General features: G+C 38.0%; 1 protein-coding gene across 2 annotated transcripts in view; it reads right to left on the bottom strand.

Moving 5' to 3' along the window:
• Window positions 1-21179, bottom strand: part of PTCH1 (patched 1) — a 99952-nt gene that overhangs the window by 26861 nt on the left and 51912 nt on the right. For both annotated transcript variants that reach the window (XM_087957902.1, XM_087957903.1), the window contains exons 8-15: window positions 18625-18772; window positions 17006-17137; window positions 16298-16453; window positions 14619-14717; window positions 13256-13381; window positions 3490-3608; window positions 2457-2859; window positions 218-527 (exon numbers count right to left, since the gene is read on the bottom strand). In XM_087957902.1, the coding sequence (XP_087814028.1) occupies window positions 218-527; window positions 2457-2859; window positions 3490-3608; window positions 13256-13381; window positions 14619-14717; window positions 16298-16453; window positions 17006-17137; window positions 18625-18772 (1493 nt within the window). The remainder of the gene's footprint in view (window positions 1-217; window positions 528-2456; window positions 2860-3489; window positions 3609-13255; window positions 13382-14618; window positions 14718-16297; window positions 16454-17005; window positions 17138-18624; window positions 18773-21179) is intronic.

Genomic DNA, 21179 nt, shown 5'->3' on the forward strand with positions numbered 1-21179 from the left:
CAAAGCAACTGAGGAGGGAAAAGCAGGGAATAAAGGACAGCCTAGAGCCTGGGCAGGCGGGTAGGCCAAACACCGAACCAATTCGGTGTCAGCTGCTCTTCGCAGCTACAGGTTCTATAGAATCGGGCCGAACCAGTAGCATCCCACCCCTGGTTACGAGCCATCCATAGCCAAGTACATTTGCAAGAAAGATATATTTATTGCTGTTTGGTTTTACCTTGCAGCCAGTCTCTAAAATAATGCAACCACATTTTAGGAAGTTGCTTGTTTTCCTCCAATAAGACGTAGGTCACATTGCTGAAGCTTCTGTGAAGTTCATAAAGTAACTGTTGGATGTTGGGATAATCCGCTTTCTGGGTAACAATATACATGTGGTAGAATGAGAAGTATTTGAACTGGGCTGCAATGAATTCATACTCTCGAGTTTCCCGTGGCACAATGTCTGTGAGATCCAATCCATCTCTCACACGAGTCGTTCCATAAAGACTGAGGCCAAGTAAGCCCAGAAAAAGACAAATGACCATAATCTGGGGGGGAAAAACGCAGGAAAAAAAGCATGTATAAGTAAATGGCTTTTAACATTTAAAAACCATGGTCTACAAAAGCTACAAAAGGATGCATATGGAACCATTTAACGTTATAACCTATGACTTCTATAAGGACTATGTGGTTTCTCAGGTTTCATAAACTATTTTCAGCAGAGCCAATATATTCATTGACTTAGCTGACAAAATTGTACCAACAAGCAAACTGTAGTTTGCTGAGTTTAGGCTTAGCATGTTGTATGCAGCTAGCTGTGGTAGATTATAAATCATGCATCAGCACAATATGTGAGCCCAGCAAATAATGGGTTATTTAACAAACCATAGTTAGAACAATGGTTCAATGTGATGCATGATTCCACCAATGTTTAGCATAGCATTCTTAATCTAGTGCCACTCACATATGTTGACCTAATTAATAGTCTCTGCGTATTTTTAATAGCCTAATGGCAGCCATGTTGTTTGTAAAAGTATTCAAACTGAGCTAAGATTCAGCAACACCTGGGACAACTGCTTCATTTACATGCCCAAATCCTTATCGATACAGTACTAGAGACATCAGAATGGCAGTCACAACTGCACAATCAAAGCCCTGCTTCCTTTACATGCATTGTGTGAACAACATATATAAAAAGGGAACAAGGTTTTCATAACATTATCATGGTCTCAATTTTGGCTTTGATTCCTTGCCTTCAGGTGCTCCTGCTCCTATAGTTACTCATGTTCAATCCAGAGCCAGGAATCTTAATGGTTAGGTCAAATGTTTCGACAGGAGAAATTGAAATGGCAACAATAATGCAAAAGTTGAGAAACAACTTCCTAGGAAGGAAAAGCATCCTAAGGATCTAGCACCACAAATGATCAAGCCATGTGTCTGACCTCTACACATACTGTACAGGTAGTCCTTGACTTACAACAGTTCTTTTAGCGACCGTTTGACATTACACCAGCACTGGAAAAAGTGAGTTATGACCATTTTTCACACTTATGACCGTTGTAGCATCCCCATGATCACATGATCAAAATTTGGCCACTTGGCAACTGACTCATATTTATGAAGGTTGGTGTCCCGGGTTGTGTGATCACTTTTTGTGACCTTCTCACAAGCGAAGTCAATGGGGAAGCCAGATTCACTTAACAACCATGTTACTAACTTGACAACTGTGATGATTCACTTAACAACAGGTTATCTGAGAGACCGTCTCTTGCTGGTCACATCTACCCAACCCCCTAGAGTGGGGAAGCAAGGAATGTTGTGGGTCCCGCCCCCTAAGGTGATACACCTAGTGGGACCCAGAAGAAGGGCCTTCTCTGTGGTGGCTTCCTCTCTCTGGAACATCATCCCAAAGATTAGACTGGCCCCCATTCTAACACTCTTTCGGAAGGCCCTAAAGACATGGTTCTGTCAGTGGGCCTGCAGAACCCAGAGAGGGATGAAGCCCATTAAATGGCTAGTATGAACGTAGTTCTCGCCAGGGTGGGGAGTTGTTATTTTATTATTTTTCTTTTTATTATTTTTATTTCTTTTATATGCTATTTTTATACCTTTGTAAGCCGCCTTGGTCACCATGTCCAACTAGATGGCGATATACATTTTCTAAATAAATAAATAAACTGTGGCAAGAATAGTCATAAAATGGGGTAAAACTCAACTACCTTGTTTAGCAACAGGAATTTTGGGTTTGATTGTGGTCATAAGTCAAGGACTACCTGTATCTGAAGGAGAAGGGGGTAAGCGTATATAAAAGCTATTTCCAGAGGTAATCCAGTGCCATTTTTAAAACTGAAGGATCTGTATATGAAGGCAGAATCCAGCATGAATGTTAGATACTTAGAGGTCTCTCTAGATTTTCAAGGACGGCCAATATATTTTAATTGCGACCGCAAAAAACAAGACTAATCAACCAACGTTACCTTTGCTTTTGGTTTTAACAGGAGTGGCGCATACTGCTTTTCAGCAAAAGAGGAGAATGTCCATTTTGTACAGGGAGGTTCAAGACAATGCAGTGTAGTTTCAGAGAACTGAGAAAGAAGATCCCTGGTCGAACTGGTGCTTTCTGGGCTCTGGCAGCTGAGGTTATCTTGTGGCACGGTGACTGGTTGTACCGATATTTCTGACCGAGGTTCTGCTGTGGTATAATAAACCTGAGTGTGGGGGTCGTATTCAGTGCGCAGCTGGACTGTAGACTGCATGGTGATTTGAGTTTCGTGGGCAAAACTGGGACTGCTGTAGGGCGGCGGAGGGCTGTAGCGTAAGTTATCACTGGCCTCTGCATATGGTTGGGGTTCAATCTGAATGACTCTGCTGACACAGGGGCTAAAAGAAAAAGAGCAAAAGTAGATATATGCACTGTGGTTGTGACCAGAATTGTTCTATGACGTATTATTTGTTAACATTTAATAAAGAGTTTCTGTACAAAGAAACACAACCTAGTGTTTAAGTTCCTTAATACTCTCTGTGTTTCTGAAAATATTACTGAATTAGCAAAACCACCACTGTTCTGTTTTGAAACCACACAAAATGATTAGAGAGGAGGAGTTACTGGTATATTGATTAGTGTTCAATTATACCAGTTCACCCGCAGAATAAAGTAAAAATACTAGACCCTCTCAAAGCCAAAACACATTATAGTTTAGTGATGTGTGAAGTGCATTTTGTAGCTGCTATTATATCTTCCCTAATGACATTGATATAATCATAAGAAACTGGTCAACCAATCTCTTCCAACCATAGAGCAGTTCGTGGCAACCAAAGGTACAATAATGCTCAGTTTGCTGCTCCAGACATTATAGCCCTGGTTTTCCATTCAGTTGGAATATAAGAGATTTGAAACTGACCTCAAATTCTACCATAGAACTATAGGAATTAGTATCTCTGGCTAAAGTAGTCAGTGGTAAAGTGTCCATTTAAAATGATGTAATCTTTGTAATATTCCTTCCATCTCACCTTGTAAAACAGCAGAATATATCCAGCCTCCGATCTTCCCGGCGGTATAGGTCCATACTCAAAATAGCAGGAAAAATTAACAGAACCATGGCAAAGTTAAATACTACAACCACAGCAGCCTGTATAATTAAAGAGAGAAAGAAGAACATCAGCAATAGGAAGGAAGGAAGGTTTATTTTTTATTTTTTTAAAGTTGTATGTAACTATTGTTATTTCAACGCTGGAAGTCAGGTTATAATTAGGTTTCCATATTGTAAACTTAAATATAGCAATGAAATATTAAGAATTAGATATTGTCCTAATAAGCATCATTGTCTGTGTTACCAGATCTCAAATCCATTTCTCATGGGATAAACTAGAACAAATAAAAAATAATTGACCCCCCAAAATGTGAAAATCTCTGATGTGCATATTAATTTAATTTTAGTATATTTTTGTGTCAAAAAAGAGTAGAGTAGAGAGAGAGAAATTAGGCTCCAAGTCAAGACCTACAATGTAACCACAGAAGTGTTCTTCAGTGGAAGCTGCTTATGAGACCAATTAGCCACTACTTAGTGTTTCAAAGCAGTGATCCATTCATTTAAACAGCCCTTGATTTATATACCACACAAGGTACATGAGTCAGGACTTCAGTATCCTCTTTTGTACCTTACTAGGAAGAACTGTCAGAGAAACAAACGGCTATTTAGGCAAGATTGATATTGACAGCGGCCTGGTTTTTTTATTTAAAATATAGAAAGAAAGATTTTGCAAAGGTTAATGAGGTCCTTCACCACATTAGTATTTTTTTCTATTTTATCACACTCTTTCCCTGAAGTTTGATAGATACTTTGCACTATAATTTTTGTCTCTCCAGATTGATTCTAAATTACCAAGGAAAGCATTATGTCAGACCATATTTTGGTACAGCCTTCAAACAAATTATTAACAATTAATGAAGATTCACTAGTTGTGAATATCAATTCAATTTCAAACATGCATACAGTATATATATCACTATCCAATATGTACCCTTTCCCCTATAGAATTCCTTTACTGGAATTTGCTCAGGAAAATAAAAAGAAGACAGACTTGCTTAGGATGATATGCATAGTAGATAGAAAAAAGATGGTTCTTTTCATTTATTTGTTATATGTATGTGTATACAGAGTTTCTAGGAAGTCTCCGGTCCCAGCATTGATCAGACTAAATATTTTTGATTTTTGGAAATGCATTACATTGTTTTTCAGTTCATGTCTTGGTGTCTAATAACAAGATATTGGCTAAGACTATATTTCAGTAACCCACACTACCTCTAATTTATGCTGCTTTCACCAATCTCATTAAGTCATCGTTTGCTTAAAACACCGTTTATTATATAAACCACACTTGGCTGCATTTACAAATCACTTAGCTAAAAAGAATGAAAGGATGAGGTTCTTACAATTTATCCGGGATGCTGTGGGGAAAATACAAAGGTAGTTTATACCAAACTGAAGCACTCCCAGAACTGAGTCCCATAAAAGGGGATCCCTAAGCCTAAAAAGAAGTTGTTCCATTATCTCATGATATGCTCAAATTACCACCACCCCCCTTCCTCGGGTAGTTACAGCAGTTTATGAACCACTTTTTTTTTTTTTTACAGAATTGACTAAAAACTACTTCACCCTTGTGTAACAGGAATAGCAAAGTTTCTTCAAGTCACCCATCAGTAAAAAGGTAAATCTGAAAGTCTCATACTTTTCCCTATGGAGTTCCACAGACCTAGAGAGCAACTATATTTCTTAATCCTAAAGTGTTCTGGCTCCACTGCTCACAAAGAAAGGAAGGCTCAGTCGTCCTCGACAGCTTTAATATGCATAGAATATTCATCCCTTTTGGGCTTTAGGAAACTGTGAAGTCCCATCTGTTCCATCTTGCAATGTTATGTTATGATTGAAAATTGGGGGGACGGGACGGGACATATTGGTTCTTTGGCTGCTTTTCTCATGCAGCATGATTTTAGGTGCTGTGCAAACGAACTATAAAAACAATTTCAAAAACATTCTAAGAATACAAAAATGTAATATTATAATAAAAAGCTAAAAGAGGGCATCAAATTATAAACAATAGAGCCATCTAATCCAATTACCATTCCCGTATTGTTTTTGTTCCTATTTTTGAGATTAATTGCCCAGAATCTTCAGGAACTGGGTACCATCCAAGTATAATAAATATGTAAGAAATATTTAGACTATTTAATGTATAGGTTCCACACTGACACACCATCTACAAATCATTTTTTCAAAAATCTTCTGCTTTAAAACATGGTGGCTGCTGCCCTATGAATTCTCTGAAATAAAATAAGATCTGAGTTGAAGCTATTGCGAGAAGAAGTAAAGTGAGGTCCTGACTATATATTCCAATATACTATCCCTTTCAGGCCACCCAGAGTAAGTGGGTGTATTGTTTGATAAGAGGTATTACCAATGAAGAGATCAGTTTTGCACCTTATTGCTAATCACATGCATCTCCTTCCTAATGAAATTCACGATATTATATTTTCTTCCTCTGTCTTCCTGCCTGGGCATTTGCAACCAAAATTAAAGGTATTATGACTGGGACAAAAGAACTTAAGGAACTAGATGTAGATAGATGCAACTGTTCCAGCCTAAGTTGGGAGTAAAATGATAAATGAGTCAGTGCAGCTGGCACTGTTACTCCCACTATGTACATGTACTTAAGAGGGCACTGTGCATCATTAAGCAAGTGAAAAGGATATCTTTTTGCTTCTCTCAAAGGCTCCCGCTACAGGAAAAAGACCATGCCATCAGGTTTTTTTGCGAGTAGAGAAGCTTATGACGGAAGAAACTGGATGGTGTAAATTAAGGGCTCTTAATTGATGGTATCCATATCACAGGTAGAACTTAAGAATAAGTGAAGTGGAACACAGGGTAGGTCACTGAAACTTTAATTAAGTCTTTAAGACTTGCCATAAATGATGAGTATGGTAATAAAATACCTGTGAAAATAAAAATGTTGAGCAAGAGTTGACAGTCTCAGATCCAAGAGCCTTATGTAAGCCAAACCTTCTTTTATGGCTTCCAGAACTACTTCCAATCACTAGTGTTAAAAATTGATAGTGTGGTTTCTTATGATTTGGGAGAAAAAGCACAAAGATGCTGTACTCCCCTGATGTCTGATTCTTGGAGACTGCCTGGAGCACTGCACACCAGAACAACTAGACACAAGGACAGTTTTTTCCTTAACGCCATCACTCTGCTAAACAAATAATTCCCTCAACACTGTCCAACTATTACAAAGTCTGTACTACTATTACTGTTAATCTTCTCATCACTCCTTATCACCCATCGCCTCCCACTTGTGACTGTATGGCTGTAACTTTGTCGCTTGTATCTTTATGATTTATATTGACTGTTTCCTAGTATGATTTGATTGCTTATTGTTATTTTGATTCTTGACTCTTGATGAATGTATTTTTTCTTTTATGTACACTGAGAGCATTTGCACCAAGACAAATCCCTCGTGTGTCCAATCACACTTGGCCAATAAAGAATTCTATTCTATTCTGTTCTATTCTATAAGTCACTGCAGGTTTTTTTTTTTTTTGGCAAAGTTTTTCACTGCCTCTTTCCCAAGGCTTAGAGAAAGTGATTGCCCCAAAGTTACCTCGCTGACTTTGTGCCTGTGTAGCAGAGCTAGAATTCACATTCTCCCAGTTTCAAGCCTGATGTTTTAACCACTAAATTAATCCACCGCATAAAAAAACAGATACCCAAATCCAAGCCATCTTCCATCATCTTACCCATTGGGCTGCTTCAAAAACAAACAAGTAAAGCCACTGCTCATGTTTTCATTACTATGTTAAGGTCAATTGATCTCCATGATCAGGAATACCCCTATTCATATACAGATCAATGAAATACAGGTAGTCCTTGACTTATGATCATAATTGAGACCAAAACTTCAGTTGCTAAGCAAGTCAGTTGTTAAGTGAATTTTGCCCCATTTTATGACTTTTTTTGCCACAGTTGATAAGTGAATCACTCCAATTGTTCAGTTAGGAAAATGGTTGTTAAGTGAATCTGGCTTCCACATTGACTTTGCTTATCAGAAGGTTGCAAAAGGTGATCACATGACCCCAGGTTTTCTGTCAAAAATTTGAACCAGTTGCCAAAATGTCTGAAGTTTGATCACATAGCCAGGGAATGTTGCAACGGTTTTAAGTGTGTAAAATAGCCACAAGTCACTTTTTTCAGTGTTGTTATAACTTTGATTGGTCACTAAACGAATGACTGTAAGTCAAGGACTACCTGTAACCCTATAGCTCCCAGTATAGGGAGACATATTCTTGAAGTTGCGTTGAGGTTCTGCAATGGGATGGGATGGGGGCCAATTGTATAGTATTAGCCAAGTTCCAAGAAGCAATACTATGGGCTCAGGAATTCTGGGAATTGAAGTCCACAGGTTGTAAGGTTGCAATAGTTGCCCACCCCTGACTTAAGACTTATGATTATAATATCATACAGCTACAAAGAAATTTAATCTGACAAAGATATTCAATTAACACAGGAAAGATAAAACAAATAAGATTGTGGTTGCATTTGTGTTTGAAGCCCTGTCTCTTTTAATGTGTGTTGCCTCATACTATACACACACACACACACACACACCCCTCTCCATGGGTGACAAATAAATATGAACAAAATAGAAATAAAACTACAGAGAGAATTAATCTTCAGGCCTGACTTACTTAGGTTCTTACCCTATCAAGAAGTCATGTATTCCTTTCTCAGCAATTGGGTTATTTTACCAATATTGAGCCTCACAAACCAAGAGGCTTTGATTGTTATCTTTTAGTGTCTCGGGGAAAGCGAAAAGAGAGAGAAGAAGGTTAAAGCAACTTTCTGTTTAAGCCCATCTGATATAGAACTTTTATATAGAGAAACAGCTATAAACATTACTGAAAAGAAAAGCAACAGTGTTGTTACATTGCTATGCTTTCTTAACTTGGCTGTGGAGGATTTCCTGGACAGACAGGAATTCTTCATAAAATAAATTTTTGTCTTTAAATGACCAAAGGCAGGGTGGAGAACTGTAAGAGCAGAAAATTCCACATTTTCAAACAGACCACCCAAAAGTAACTTGCATTGCCCTTTGATTCTGAATGCCACAGTGTGCACCATCTGAATTTTACCATAGCTGGTAAAATATGAAGTAAAATAAACACCAAATGTATACAAGAAAATAAATAGCAATTGCTAACAAGGAAAAAAAATAGCTTTCCTTTCCTTGTGCAAAACAAAATACGTATTTAGTGGACAGCACTGAAACTGGTTTCTCTTATGAAACTGCACGATTGGTAGACAAAACATTTGAGTGAATAAATCTGGTTCAGAAGTGATCATAAGAAAAAAATTGCTGTATTCAAATCCTCCTCCCCTGAAAATTCCACAAGAGTTGCAATAAGCATATTTTTAATGACTGATGAATCAAGCAAGAGAAAAGTGACTCCTGAGAAAATGCAAGTGCCAAATCTCTACTAAGGTTGGAATCTGCTATCAACTGTCTTTCTGCTAGAGCAGAGGTGTGAAACTCGATTTCATTGAGGGCCACATCAGGGTTGTGTTTGACCTCGGGGGGGGGGGGGGACAGGGTGGGTGCAGCCAGCTCGACATCATTCGTGTCAGGGGCACCTAACCAGATCTAAGCACTCCGTGGGTCAAAGCCGGCCCACAGGCCTTGAGTTTGACACTCCTGTGCTATAGCATTATCTTTGGGGTGGAAATCATAATTTTAACTATAAAATAGAAAAAGTAATGTAGGTGCAGAGAGAGGGAGAGATAGAAGAAGGGAGGGAGGGAGGGAAAATGAGAGCAGCGTGCATGTGATAGCATTTTGCAAAGATATTGGTTATGATCCAGAATATTAAATCCACATAAGCTGGGCTCTATATTATCAGTTCATGTAAGAAAAACAATTTTGTTAGCTCATGGATATCTGTCTATATAAGTCACAGAAAGCAGATATGGGTTATGAAACTAAATGCATTTTTAATCAAGAATTACAAGGTTATCCACAGCACCAGGGAATTAATCTAATCCCAGAAAGGAGAAAGCCCCAATGGAAGGCCTTTCCCCCCCCCCCCCCGCTTTTATGTCATAAATGCCAAATCAGAGACTGTTCATCTGATTATAATTAAGTCTTATGTCAGTTGTCACTGTAGAGAGATATGGAAGAAAAGTATGAATAGAAAGTTATGTGAGCACACATGTGTTTTCCCAGCCTATCCTACTTATACAAATATGAGGAGAACCAGAAGAGAAGAGAGTGGCCTGGGTGAGCAAAATCCCTCTGACAAGAACAGAGTAAAATATGAGCTGCCATTTATAGTAAGTAACTAGACAACCTGGAACCCCTTAGGTCATCATTTCAGAGATGTTTTATTTATTTATTCTTGTATTTATCTATCTTAATTTATATAGCGGCCCATCTGATAGAATAAGCAACTCTCGGCTGCTTACAGGTTAAAATTGGATTGGTAGCCTGGCATGAGGGGGATGAGGGAAGAGGCAATGGGTTTGTGTGCACTCACAGCTTTATTTGTGCAAGCGGGGGTGCGTATACCTGCTGCTCACACAAGCAGAACTGCAAGTGCCAGTACCTGCTGCTCTCATGAGTGAGGCTAATGAGTTCCAGCTCTTGTGTGAGTGCGCCAATGCCTAGCTGCTTGCATGAGTGGGGCTGCGAGCCTGGTGCCCGCTGCTCACACAAGTTGGGTTGTCAATCTGGCACCCCCACCACTCACCCAAGTGAGGGTGCTTGCACCAACGCATGCTGCTCGCATGAGTCACAATGTGTGCCTGCCAGCCCACGTGGCCTGGTTGCAAATAGGTCATGGCCCAGTAAGTGGGCCATAGCCCACAGGTTGGGCACCTCTGTTCTAGGCACTGAGATAAGAAGTACAAAATATATCATTTAATTCACTAGGGGCTCAGATGTAGAATTGGATATCATCAGCATACTCACTACACATTTCCTTACCTAAGCAGAGAAACAGAACGACCAAGTTTTTTTAACAAAAACAATATGAGTGGGAGTGAATTCCAGCTGGCTTCCCATTGGCTTTACTTGTGGGAAGCTGTTAGGGTTAGGATTAGAAATGATGATCCTATGACTACAGCTGTCCGTGGCAATGTGGCAGCATGGCAGCCTTGAAGCTGCCACAACTTTGCCGAATTCCAATCCCACAGGAGTTAGAGTCCTGGATTTTGGATGCATTATTTAAGTTTGAGGTACATTGAATCAAACATTGTTGCTCTATGATACACCATTTTGCCATTTTGTGTATCTACCTACCACTCGGGATCTAAGCAGAAAACAAAAGCCTCATCTGAAAGTATTGTTACTGAATATAGACACAATTAAATCATATAATTAAATGGCTCTCAAAGGTCTTTAGACAGACCCTTTGCCCATTTAGGAAATCTACTGCTACCACATTTCCAACAGTTTCCTAACTAGTCTGTCTATGTAAAAAAACGCATTTCCTTCTGAGGCAGTCTTTTTTCCTGTTAAAACACTCATTTCAAAGGTTAGGTCAAAATCTTGTTTCCTTAATTCAAGGAATTTGGATTTGCAACTACTGATTTGTATCCTACTCACTAGACTAAATCAAAGGGAAGAAATGAGCTTTATTGCACATAACCTCCGTCGTTTCTACCCTTTCAAATATTTGAGCAGGGATCTTTGACATAAATAAAAATATTGAAAAATATGTACACATATTCTTCATGTCTTTAATATGTAAGTAATGTTATTCAATTTGTTTTTTAATTGTAAAATACCGCCGAGGCCTTCAGGGTAGAAAGCTGGAGGTTTTGACACTGCTTTCATAGAAATCCTCTGGATCTTCACACACATCATTTCCTGTCCTGAGTTGGGGTATTTGATTAATATTTGCTTTTGCCACCACTTATCTTTTGCAGGTGGCCTCATCTGATGCATACCTCATATCCTCTCACACCTCATGCTGGTCTTCTGATGATTAAATCTCAAAATACAAAAATAACCTCTGCCACCTTCTGGCTATGTAGTATAGTGGCATGGTGATTAGAGTATCTGGTGCTACTTTCCATCTCATCAGAGACATAGCAATCTCACCGGGTAAACAAAACAAAATTTTATTTAAAAAAAGAAAATGCAAAATAATTACCCTTTTAATTTTTATTAAATTTTAAAATGCAAACATTCAACGTGAAGAGAACTGGTCACACACTGATTTATCAATCAACAAAAGAAAAACGAGGAAGATTTAAAAGAAAATATAACGGTTTTTATAGACCACTGAGGGAATCTGCCACAAATGCGATACTCACTACCAAAATCTCTGAGAAGATAGCAGAGTTTTCAAATTATTATCAGAGACCACAAGAAATTCTAAATAGAATTTCTATCTTTATGAACATGGCCTGAGATCTGATTGAGAACTCAGATTAAACATTCCATTTTGCAGTTGGTATAGAGACATAGAAAACCTGAGATTTAACAAAACTCAACATACAGAAGTAAGCACAAATCTTGCACAAATCCCTGGCTGGACACCATGAATCATTGATTGAGATGGGTGGCTATAGAAATTGAATAAAATAAACAAATAAATGTTGTAGCTATTTCTACAAAATCCAAAGACTCCTGAAATAATTATTCCTCTGCTTTAATTAGCTGCATTTCTCAGCTTTTGGAGATTCCAATTAATTAATCAGAAGATGCTGGGGAGAAAGAAACCCCCACTTTCAATGAATGTATATCTATAGCAGGGCTGTCAAACTTGTGGCCCACAGGCCAGATGCATCACGCGCTGGCCACGCCCATGCCCAGTTTAGCAAAGGGTGAAAAAGTCACGTCGTCACATGATGACACCGTGACAACATGAGTTTGACATCCCTGGTCTATGGAATTCTGCCACAGAGTTCTTTATTTTAATAAAACAAAGCCTTTTTAATAAAGAGGAAAAAAGAATCAGACTAAGTTCAATATAAAAGTATACATGATGCACAAAAACCTTTCACTTACAGAGATGTGGACTGTGCATCTGAATTTGTCATGCAGGATACATATACAACAGAAACACATTTAGAGAATTTATCAAAATATAGTGTCTTTGTCCTATTTTGCCTGTCGTTTGTGTTATAACAATAATTCTATAACTTCCAGTTTCATTCCATCAAATTAATGCTATTTTCCTTTTTTAGACCACCGTATATTTCCAAATATTGTGGCTAGGAATTCGCAGCCACAAGGCTACCATACAGCAAAAGTTTGCTAACATGCCCATGTTCAACTCACAGTTTCTACTCTGTGTATCAGGTTTTTTGAGAATTAGGAATCAAAAATCACATGAAGATAACTGCAGTTTCAAGTCAACCATACTCATGAAAAGAAGTACATCTAAAATTAAGCAAGCAAGCTTTCCCCCAAACTGTTGCCCTCTGAAAATGTGGACTAGAGTCATTATTGTCTCCAGTGAGACTAGGGGAAACTGCTCTTATTTATATGCTTCAGATAGGAAAGTCAGTGCAGACCCTGTTGTCAACATATCACTTTGTTCCCTGCAGAACCATTTTCTAACTGGGAATTTGTGCCCTCACCCAATCCAAACACTATGCCCTGGGCCAGCTTTCTCCACCAGCCCTCCCCAGTTGTGTTAAATGTGAAGAACTTCATCTCTGGACCTTATCGAGAAATAATAAATTAAATGTTGTTTAATTTTACTTGAAGAACTTACTTGGAGTGAAAATGCCCGTAGAGCTGGAATGGGAATTAAGGCAGCCATGAAGAATGCAGTAACATTGCTAATAGACGTAAGGGCCACGCTTGCACCCGTGCGTTTCAGACATTCCCCTGTTCTATCCTGAAACATATAGACATATGTGGAATTAATTTGCAATTACATAGCGCATAATCTACAAAATTACAGTGTAATAGAGAAATAGATATTGAACAGAATTTACAGGCTGCTCTAATCAAAGATGCTGGGTGGTTCAAAGCAAATAAAAACAAATATAGCAAAAATAACCATAAGAACATCACACTTTAAGGCTCAAAATTAGCCATTTAGCAGCAACCTTGTATCCTCTACGTTCTACAGATTTGAGAGAAGAGAACTAGCCATTTTTAATGATTAGCAGGGAGGCTTTTCTTTTGGGTTTTTTTTTTGGGGGAGGGGCAGAAGTCATATAATTTTTATGTCATACATGAACTGTTTTATAAAATTTGTCAAATTTCAATTCCACAGGAGTCATGGGTCACAGATTTTGGACACATTCTGTAAGTTAATCCAGGTAAGGTATCTTGGTTTAAAATATTTTTATTAGAATTTTATTCCCACCTTTATTACTTTATAAGTAACTCAAGGCAGGGAACATACATAATGCTCCATCCTCTTCCTATTTTCCTCACAACTACAATCATGGGAGGTGGATTGGCCTGAGAAAGGGTGTCAGGTCCAAAACGTATGCCGTTTTGCCCAGTTAAAGGTTATGGAAATGAGTTTTAATAGTATATAGATACTTTCGCATCTAACTCGACTGCATAATAGAAATGGAAAACTAAATGGAAAGTTTCTACAAACAACTTTCTTCTTAATTTCCAAAACAGACTGTAGAAGAAATAGCCTGATTTCGGTATGTAAACTAGAATATCAGTTCTCAAAAAACTTGGGAGGATGATTGAGATTTTGATTCAAATTCAAATAACTTCTTTGAAGAATAACATCTACTTTGGCAAATAATCACAAACTATCTAATATAATCATCATTTCATTCCTCTAAAATAACATACCAATAATATTTCCAGATTCTTCTGCTGGGGGGGGAGGCATTAATCAAATATATATATATATACATCTCTGCTGATAATGCCAATTGAGTTACTGATTTTTGTCCAAAAGTTTGAGAAAATTTGGAAAACTATTTGACAGTCTCTGGTCATTAATAGTACTATTAGTTTACTCTGCATAGTTCTAAGATAAATAAACTGGGGTAACATAAGAAATGATTTATGTTGTCAGCTGCTAATTGAAAAACTAAAGTGTAGATTTAGTGAGGTTTCTGAATGCTTAATGTAACGTAATAAATATCTGAATTTACCTCAAATGGAATTCTCTTATTCTGCCCAGTTTCACTAAATGCATGTGCCAAAAGGAAGACATCATCTACCCCAACTCCAAGAGCAAGAAAGGGTAAAACCTGCATAAAAGGAGACAGTCAGCAACAACTATTTTATATAACCAACCAAAGAACAAGTTAACGAAGTAGGACAAGGAAGTGCAATCTTACACTTCACTTTAGGCATAAGCAGAAATCTTAAGGCATTGTAGTTAGGAGGTCACAATTCTTTATGCACATAATTATTTATACCATTGAGTGCTTCTCTTCAGATACTGATCTCCATTATATTGTTATGCCCAGTGGAAAGTAACAGGTTTTCGTGTGGATTCATGAAAACAAAAAGCTATTTTTACAATCCAGTTAAATGAGCCACTTGCTTTGAGCAACTAATATTGAAGGATATGTATTGCAGTGTCTCTTTTTTTCCTCACTTCAGTTTTGCTGCTGTCAGAAACTGAAAGCTTTATTTTAGCAGCTCAATAACAAGCTTTGCCATCTAACTGCATAAAGGCAAATATCAACATGTACCAAATAACAGAAAATGTCTCCTTTGCAGTTAAAAAGATGAAACAACTGACCAATGGCTGATCAATGGCTATAGCGAAAATTCACAAACTGACTACAAGCAGCCTTATGACCAAGTTGCCAGAATTATTCCTGGAAACTTTGCCAGAGGTTTGGATTTGAATGTAATAAAAAATACTGGGACCTTCATATTGAAAAGGTTTTGGGAAATGAGCAGGATTAAGATATTATTGAAGTTTAAGATCCAAATAGACAGGCATCTTGTTCATAACATGCCTCATGTATAAGAGTTATTGAAAAGAAAAAAAGCAGGTTCATTGATGTTGCTATTCCAAATAATGCTAGGATTTAGGAAAAACAATTGGAAAAAAATTCAAAATACCAGGACTTGCAGATTGCAGTTGAATTTTATGGAAAAAGAAATCCTTTGTTACACCAATTGTGATTGGAGCCCTTAGAGTGATATCTAAAGCACTTCTCAATATCTGGAAATATTCAATCAGTCCCAAATACCCACCCAGCTTAACGCTATGTACATTCTTAGACATTATCTTAATAATTTGTAGGTCTTTGGTTAGGACTTTAATTATTAAGCTTCCATAGTCTTAGACTATGAATCTAACTGTCGATTACCCACACATTATAATAATTTCCTGGAGAGAAGATTTTAGCCAATTGTGTCACGGTATGCATTTTCACAGCACATATGTTTGCACACCCTGCCCTTGGAAACAGGGCTTATTCAAGGACAATTTGAATTTCCCGGGTCACTGAAAATTTCAGCGCAGGTCTCGAATATTCAGCCTTTCCCTCTTTACTCTGCAGTTAACAACGAGTTCCTTTCAAAAATTTCAGTGCAAATTATAAAGCCCTTTTTGTTCCTGGTTTCCTCTGACATGCCATGCCAAAACCTGCAATTCTGTTGTGTGTGTGAAATGTAAATATATATCCCATAGAACCATATGCCTTATTTAGAAGTCTTCGGGGCTTAAATAATCACAGCTATGACTGGTTTTAGGTAAACATATTAATTCAAACTTCTGAGGGTTGGCCTCTTAAAGTCCATCCTGCTCCCCCAGCCCCTCAATAGGAGACATCCCAATGCATCATCTTGCAAATGGTTTGTTTAATACCTGAGTTGTGGCAGCGTTAAAGGAAATCCCAATCAAGGAACACAGTCCCAATCCGGCAGCTACTGAGAGAGCAACCAACAAGACTCCTGCCAGACCCACAGCACCCTGGGATTTAGCACAGTCCCACCTCAGCATGGTTAAGCAGGCGTAGGCAAGCTGTAAGCAGAACAAAAGAACATTTTTATCCCCCCAAATGAGGCCTGACATCAGAGAAAGCCAGTTTTATGTTTCCTTTTCCTGACCAAAATTTTCAACAACAAAATATAATTTTAATGAAACACAGATATTGGAAGGCACCGCTCAACAGTGAGATAGAGCAATGGCTTTGCTTGTCTGATCCTGTCATTAGGTCTGAATCCCACCTCCACACATCTCAAACAGACATCTCTTCAGCTCTGTAACCATTTAAGGGGAAACCACAAAGAACAACCCCGTGGCCCCATCCCAAGCCAACTTTGTGCTCACGCTAATGAGCCACAGATCTTCCAAGGATCGGAGACATAAGTGAGCAAGTGGCATAAAAATGCAGATTTTAAGGCTGTTAAAAACATTGTAAGGATGATTTGTATGACAGCTTAGCATAAAAGACTCATATAGTGATACATCATGAATTACAGATTTCTCCAGCCTGGTCTCCTTTCCAGATCTGGATGGCACGGTCTTGAAGAAAACTGAGGAAGAATAAAATGAATATTAAATCTAATTTACCATTAATAGATAGCCGCTAGCAACTCGGATGACGCTGACATCAGAAAATGACTTTAGGATGTCCTCCAGAGTTGTTGTCGTAAATGAAAGCACCTTCTGAGTAGAGTTTTTTGCAAGACTTTGATGAGCAACCTATGAAAAGAAGACAGGGGTTGTAATTACAGAAAGGAAATCACCATGATATACAGCTAGTCCTCGACTTACAACAATTCATTTAGTGACCGTTCAAAGTTACAACAGCACTGAAAAAAAGTGATTTATGACCATTTTTCACACAACCGTTGCAGCATCGCCAATGTCCCAAGATCAAAATTCAGATGCTTGGCAACTGGTTCATATTTATAACGGTTGCAATGTCCTGTGCTCATGTGATCAGCTTTTGCGACCTTCTGGCAAGCAAAGCCAATGGGGAATCCAGATTCACTTAACAACCGGGTTACTAACTTATCAACTGCAGTGGTTCACTTAACAACCATGGCAAGAAAAATTGTGAAATGGGGCAAACTCACTTAACAAATGTTTCACTTAGCAACATAAATTTTGGGCTCAGTTGTGGTTGTAACTCGAGGACTACCTGTCTTTCTGGAACAGATTTCTACCGAGCACTAACTTTTCAGTTGTCACCCTCACTTTATCTGTTGCTCTCCCTTCTCACTCACACACAAGGCACTCTCATCTAAAAACAGTACAGTTGCATCCTTCACCCTTTGTTAACGTAATTGCCATACTCAATGCGGAGCCACAGCAGGCTGCTACAGATCAAATAAGAAGGCAACACCTTGAAAGAGAGGAAAATGGCCATTTATTTAAAATAGTGAAACTGAAGAAGGCTCATAGCTCACTCGGCCCCTCCTGCACCCTTTTCTGCATTCCATCCAGAAGCCAAAACTGATTTGTTGTTATACCCAATCTAAAAACAACAAATTCTTAAGAGTAGCCCTCTCTTTTTTCATTGGCTGGACACTTCAAAGAGGTCACAAGCAGCTCAGCAAAGGTCAATGCCTGGGAAACAAAGGCCAGATAATGTCACATGACCTCACCAAGGGGACTGCAGCTGTGAACAGATTCTGTGGCGGGCTAATGTTTTCCAGACACCTTTGCTGAGGGGAAAAAGGAAAAAAAGAAAGAATCATCCTAACCAAATGCTCACTTTTTCTCCTTAAGCTTTGGCAGCCCAGAGTCCGATCGGCAGCTCAAGACAATGATTTTTAAAAGCCATGAATTCTAACAAAAACACATTTCTCTTTTATTTTACCATCAGAAGAACCTGTAATGTTTCATTCAAATCCTGCTGTGAGTGGCAGATTATTTAATATATTTTCTTCTTCTTTTTTTAAAGTCCTTAGTCTTAAGAACTTTAAGAACCAGAAATGTTGGATTTCCACTTGCGTGTTTTCTAGCCAGCATACTGGCTGGTAATGACAGGGGTGGAATTCCAACACACAGTAGTATCTCCAGTCTCTAGCTAGGAGAAGGCTGACTATAATGGAAGAGTGTATCAATCCTAACAAGATCCACTACCTCAAGGGACATCCCTGAGGAACTGCAGCGACAAGACCTAGTAGGGTTTACAATGAAAGTTGGAAAGAAACTGTTCTCCAATTAAACGTCCATTTTACCTCAACATACATCCTCTGCCATGCTTCCAGGATTGCAGCTGCCTTGTCCTCATTCCAGTTGATGTGCGAAACGTAGTCATAACCCTTGAAGTGCTCATACATTTGCTTTGGAGTCATTAGCTGAAACATGGTCTGTAAAGCCTGAGCACTGCAAGAAAGCATTGGGGACTTAGAAAGTGAAAGGGACAACCAAAAAACCTTCCCCCTCCAAAAAAAAAAGCTGGTTTCACTGCATGGTGTCACCAAGTGTATAATCTTTGCTTACGGGATGGAAATGATCTTTGCTGGATTTTTATGGAGGGCTGCTCTTATGGGCAGCAGAAGGCCAGAGTGATTAATGGTTGAACTGAGCAGAAAGCCATTTTTTCAATATATATATTTTATAATTGCTCTACACATTCTATTTAACTAAGAACCATTTATGGTGCTGTTTAAAATGGAGGGGGGAAATCTTTCCAAGCTTGACAACTTTACGATTTGTCGACTTCAACTCCCAGAATTCTCCAGTTTCTGGGAGTTGAAGTCCACACGTCTTAAAGTTGTCAAGGTCAGACATGCCGGTTATAAAACCTCTTCTTGTATCTTGATAAAAAAAAAAAGCTGATCCTATCAGGAAGATATAAAACTGATGCAGAGACATACAGAAAGTCTATGGAATATAGAAAGTCTATGAGCTATTGCCCAGTTTCTCTATTAAAGAGCTAATCTGATTCAGTATTCTTATGTCCAATCTCTCTGTATAAATTAAATAAGGAGCCATTCACAAACTAGCAGAACCAACAGTCACACCTATCAAAGAAATGGTTTGGATGGCCAACAATCTGAAGAAAATGAAAGTCTTAAACTTTTTTTTTCAAGAAGCATAAAAAATACACAAATTAATACAATTGCATCAGATGAGGTGCTTCCTTATGCAATAAGATCCAACAGTTTTTATCAGTGAATAGGATTCTCATCTTCGGCCCAGAAGGGGGGGGATAGGCGATCCTTTGTAACAGCATGTGATGGGACATGGGGGAGAAGTAATGAAGTCATCTCCATCCTATTCCAGAGACCAAAATCTCCAGTGGATCCAATAATCATTAGTCACCAGAAGATAACCCCTAGGCTTACATAGGTATCCTGGCCTCTAAATGTACAACTGGAAAAAGAGTAAAACTACTAGGGCTCCAATGGAGATATACTTTGCTTAAAGCTGTTGCTCTCTGATTTAAATCGTATGCTACATGTTCTTTTTTTCTTTGGCTTATATGTGCTTCGAAGGACTTTAGTTTTAATATTGTTACTGAACATTATCCCCACTATCTCATAAACAAAAATGCATTTTATAGGTATCATAAATAGTAAAACTCTCATTCAGAGTCAATTTGGTATATTATTATTGTTATCCTTGGGATGGGGACATTGCTTGATGGGTGGCGTTTTTTCCTTTCGAGAGCACGCATTGGAATTTCATTTTTTTAAAAAATTATTTTATTTTTTTAAAATAAAGTTTATTTACGTTTCATATATTTAAAACATTTTTAAAAAAACATATAAACAAATATATGTACGTGGATCTTTGGTCAGAAAACAAATATATGTACATATATATATTTTGCAGCAGCTTTTGAGCATTGGTTACACTTTTCTTTTCTTTTTTTCTTTTACCCCATAATATTGACGTGATCCACCTTGTTACAATACCTTCCTCGTTCTTTTAATGTTTTAATTGCACAGAATACTTTATGATTAAACGCACGTCCTTCATAGTTTCATAACTTATTCAGTTGTCAAATGTTGCTTTTTCTTTAACCATTCATACCAACAATTCCAAACTTTATAGTATTCACTATCTGTTGTTTTTTAGTAATTGGGTAAGGCTATCCATCTCTGCAAGCTCGTGAATTTTTTTAATGACCATCTCCTCTGAAGGGACAATAGACAGTTTCCAATTTTGTGAATAGCTTAGTCTGGCTGCCGTTATAATGTGCAAGATTAAATATTGATATATATATATTTCTATTTTTGAATCTATCATACCCAGCAAAAAGGTTTCGGGTTCAAGTTTTACATCTTGTTTAGTTATATTTAGAATCCAATTTTTAATATTTCTCCAAAACTTCTGGGCATATATAGACATGTCCACCACGGATGAAAGTATGTTCCCTGGACGCAGTTACACTTCCAACAATTTGGGGGGAGGTTCGGAAACATCTTAGCCAGTCTCGCAGGTGGCAAGTGCCAACAATACACCATTTTATAGAGATTCTCTTTGTACGAGGCTGACATAGTTAGTTTGTAATTTATTTCCCAAATGTGTTCCCACTTGTCTAATTCAATACTATGGCCCACATTTTTTGCCCAAATTATCATACATTCCTTGACTATTTCTTCTTTTAATTTGTAATCCAAAATATATTTATATATTTTACTGATCAATTTCCTTTCCTCTTCATGCCAAATCTTATCTAATTCATGGTAGGTCATATTAAAATCAAATTGTTCTTTATCTTTTTTTCCTTTCGAGAGCGGGCATTGGAATTTCATTTTAATGTGTGCCATTGTGTATGCTG

Source organism: Notechis scutatus, chromosome 2 (genome assembly GCF_049901735.1).
Source record: "Notechis scutatus isolate UNSWTSFEM ecotype Mainland chromosome 2, rNotScu1.2, whole genome shotgun sequence".
Taxonomy (NCBI): Eukaryota; Metazoa; Chordata; class Lepidosauria; order Squamata; family Elapidae; genus Notechis; species Notechis scutatus.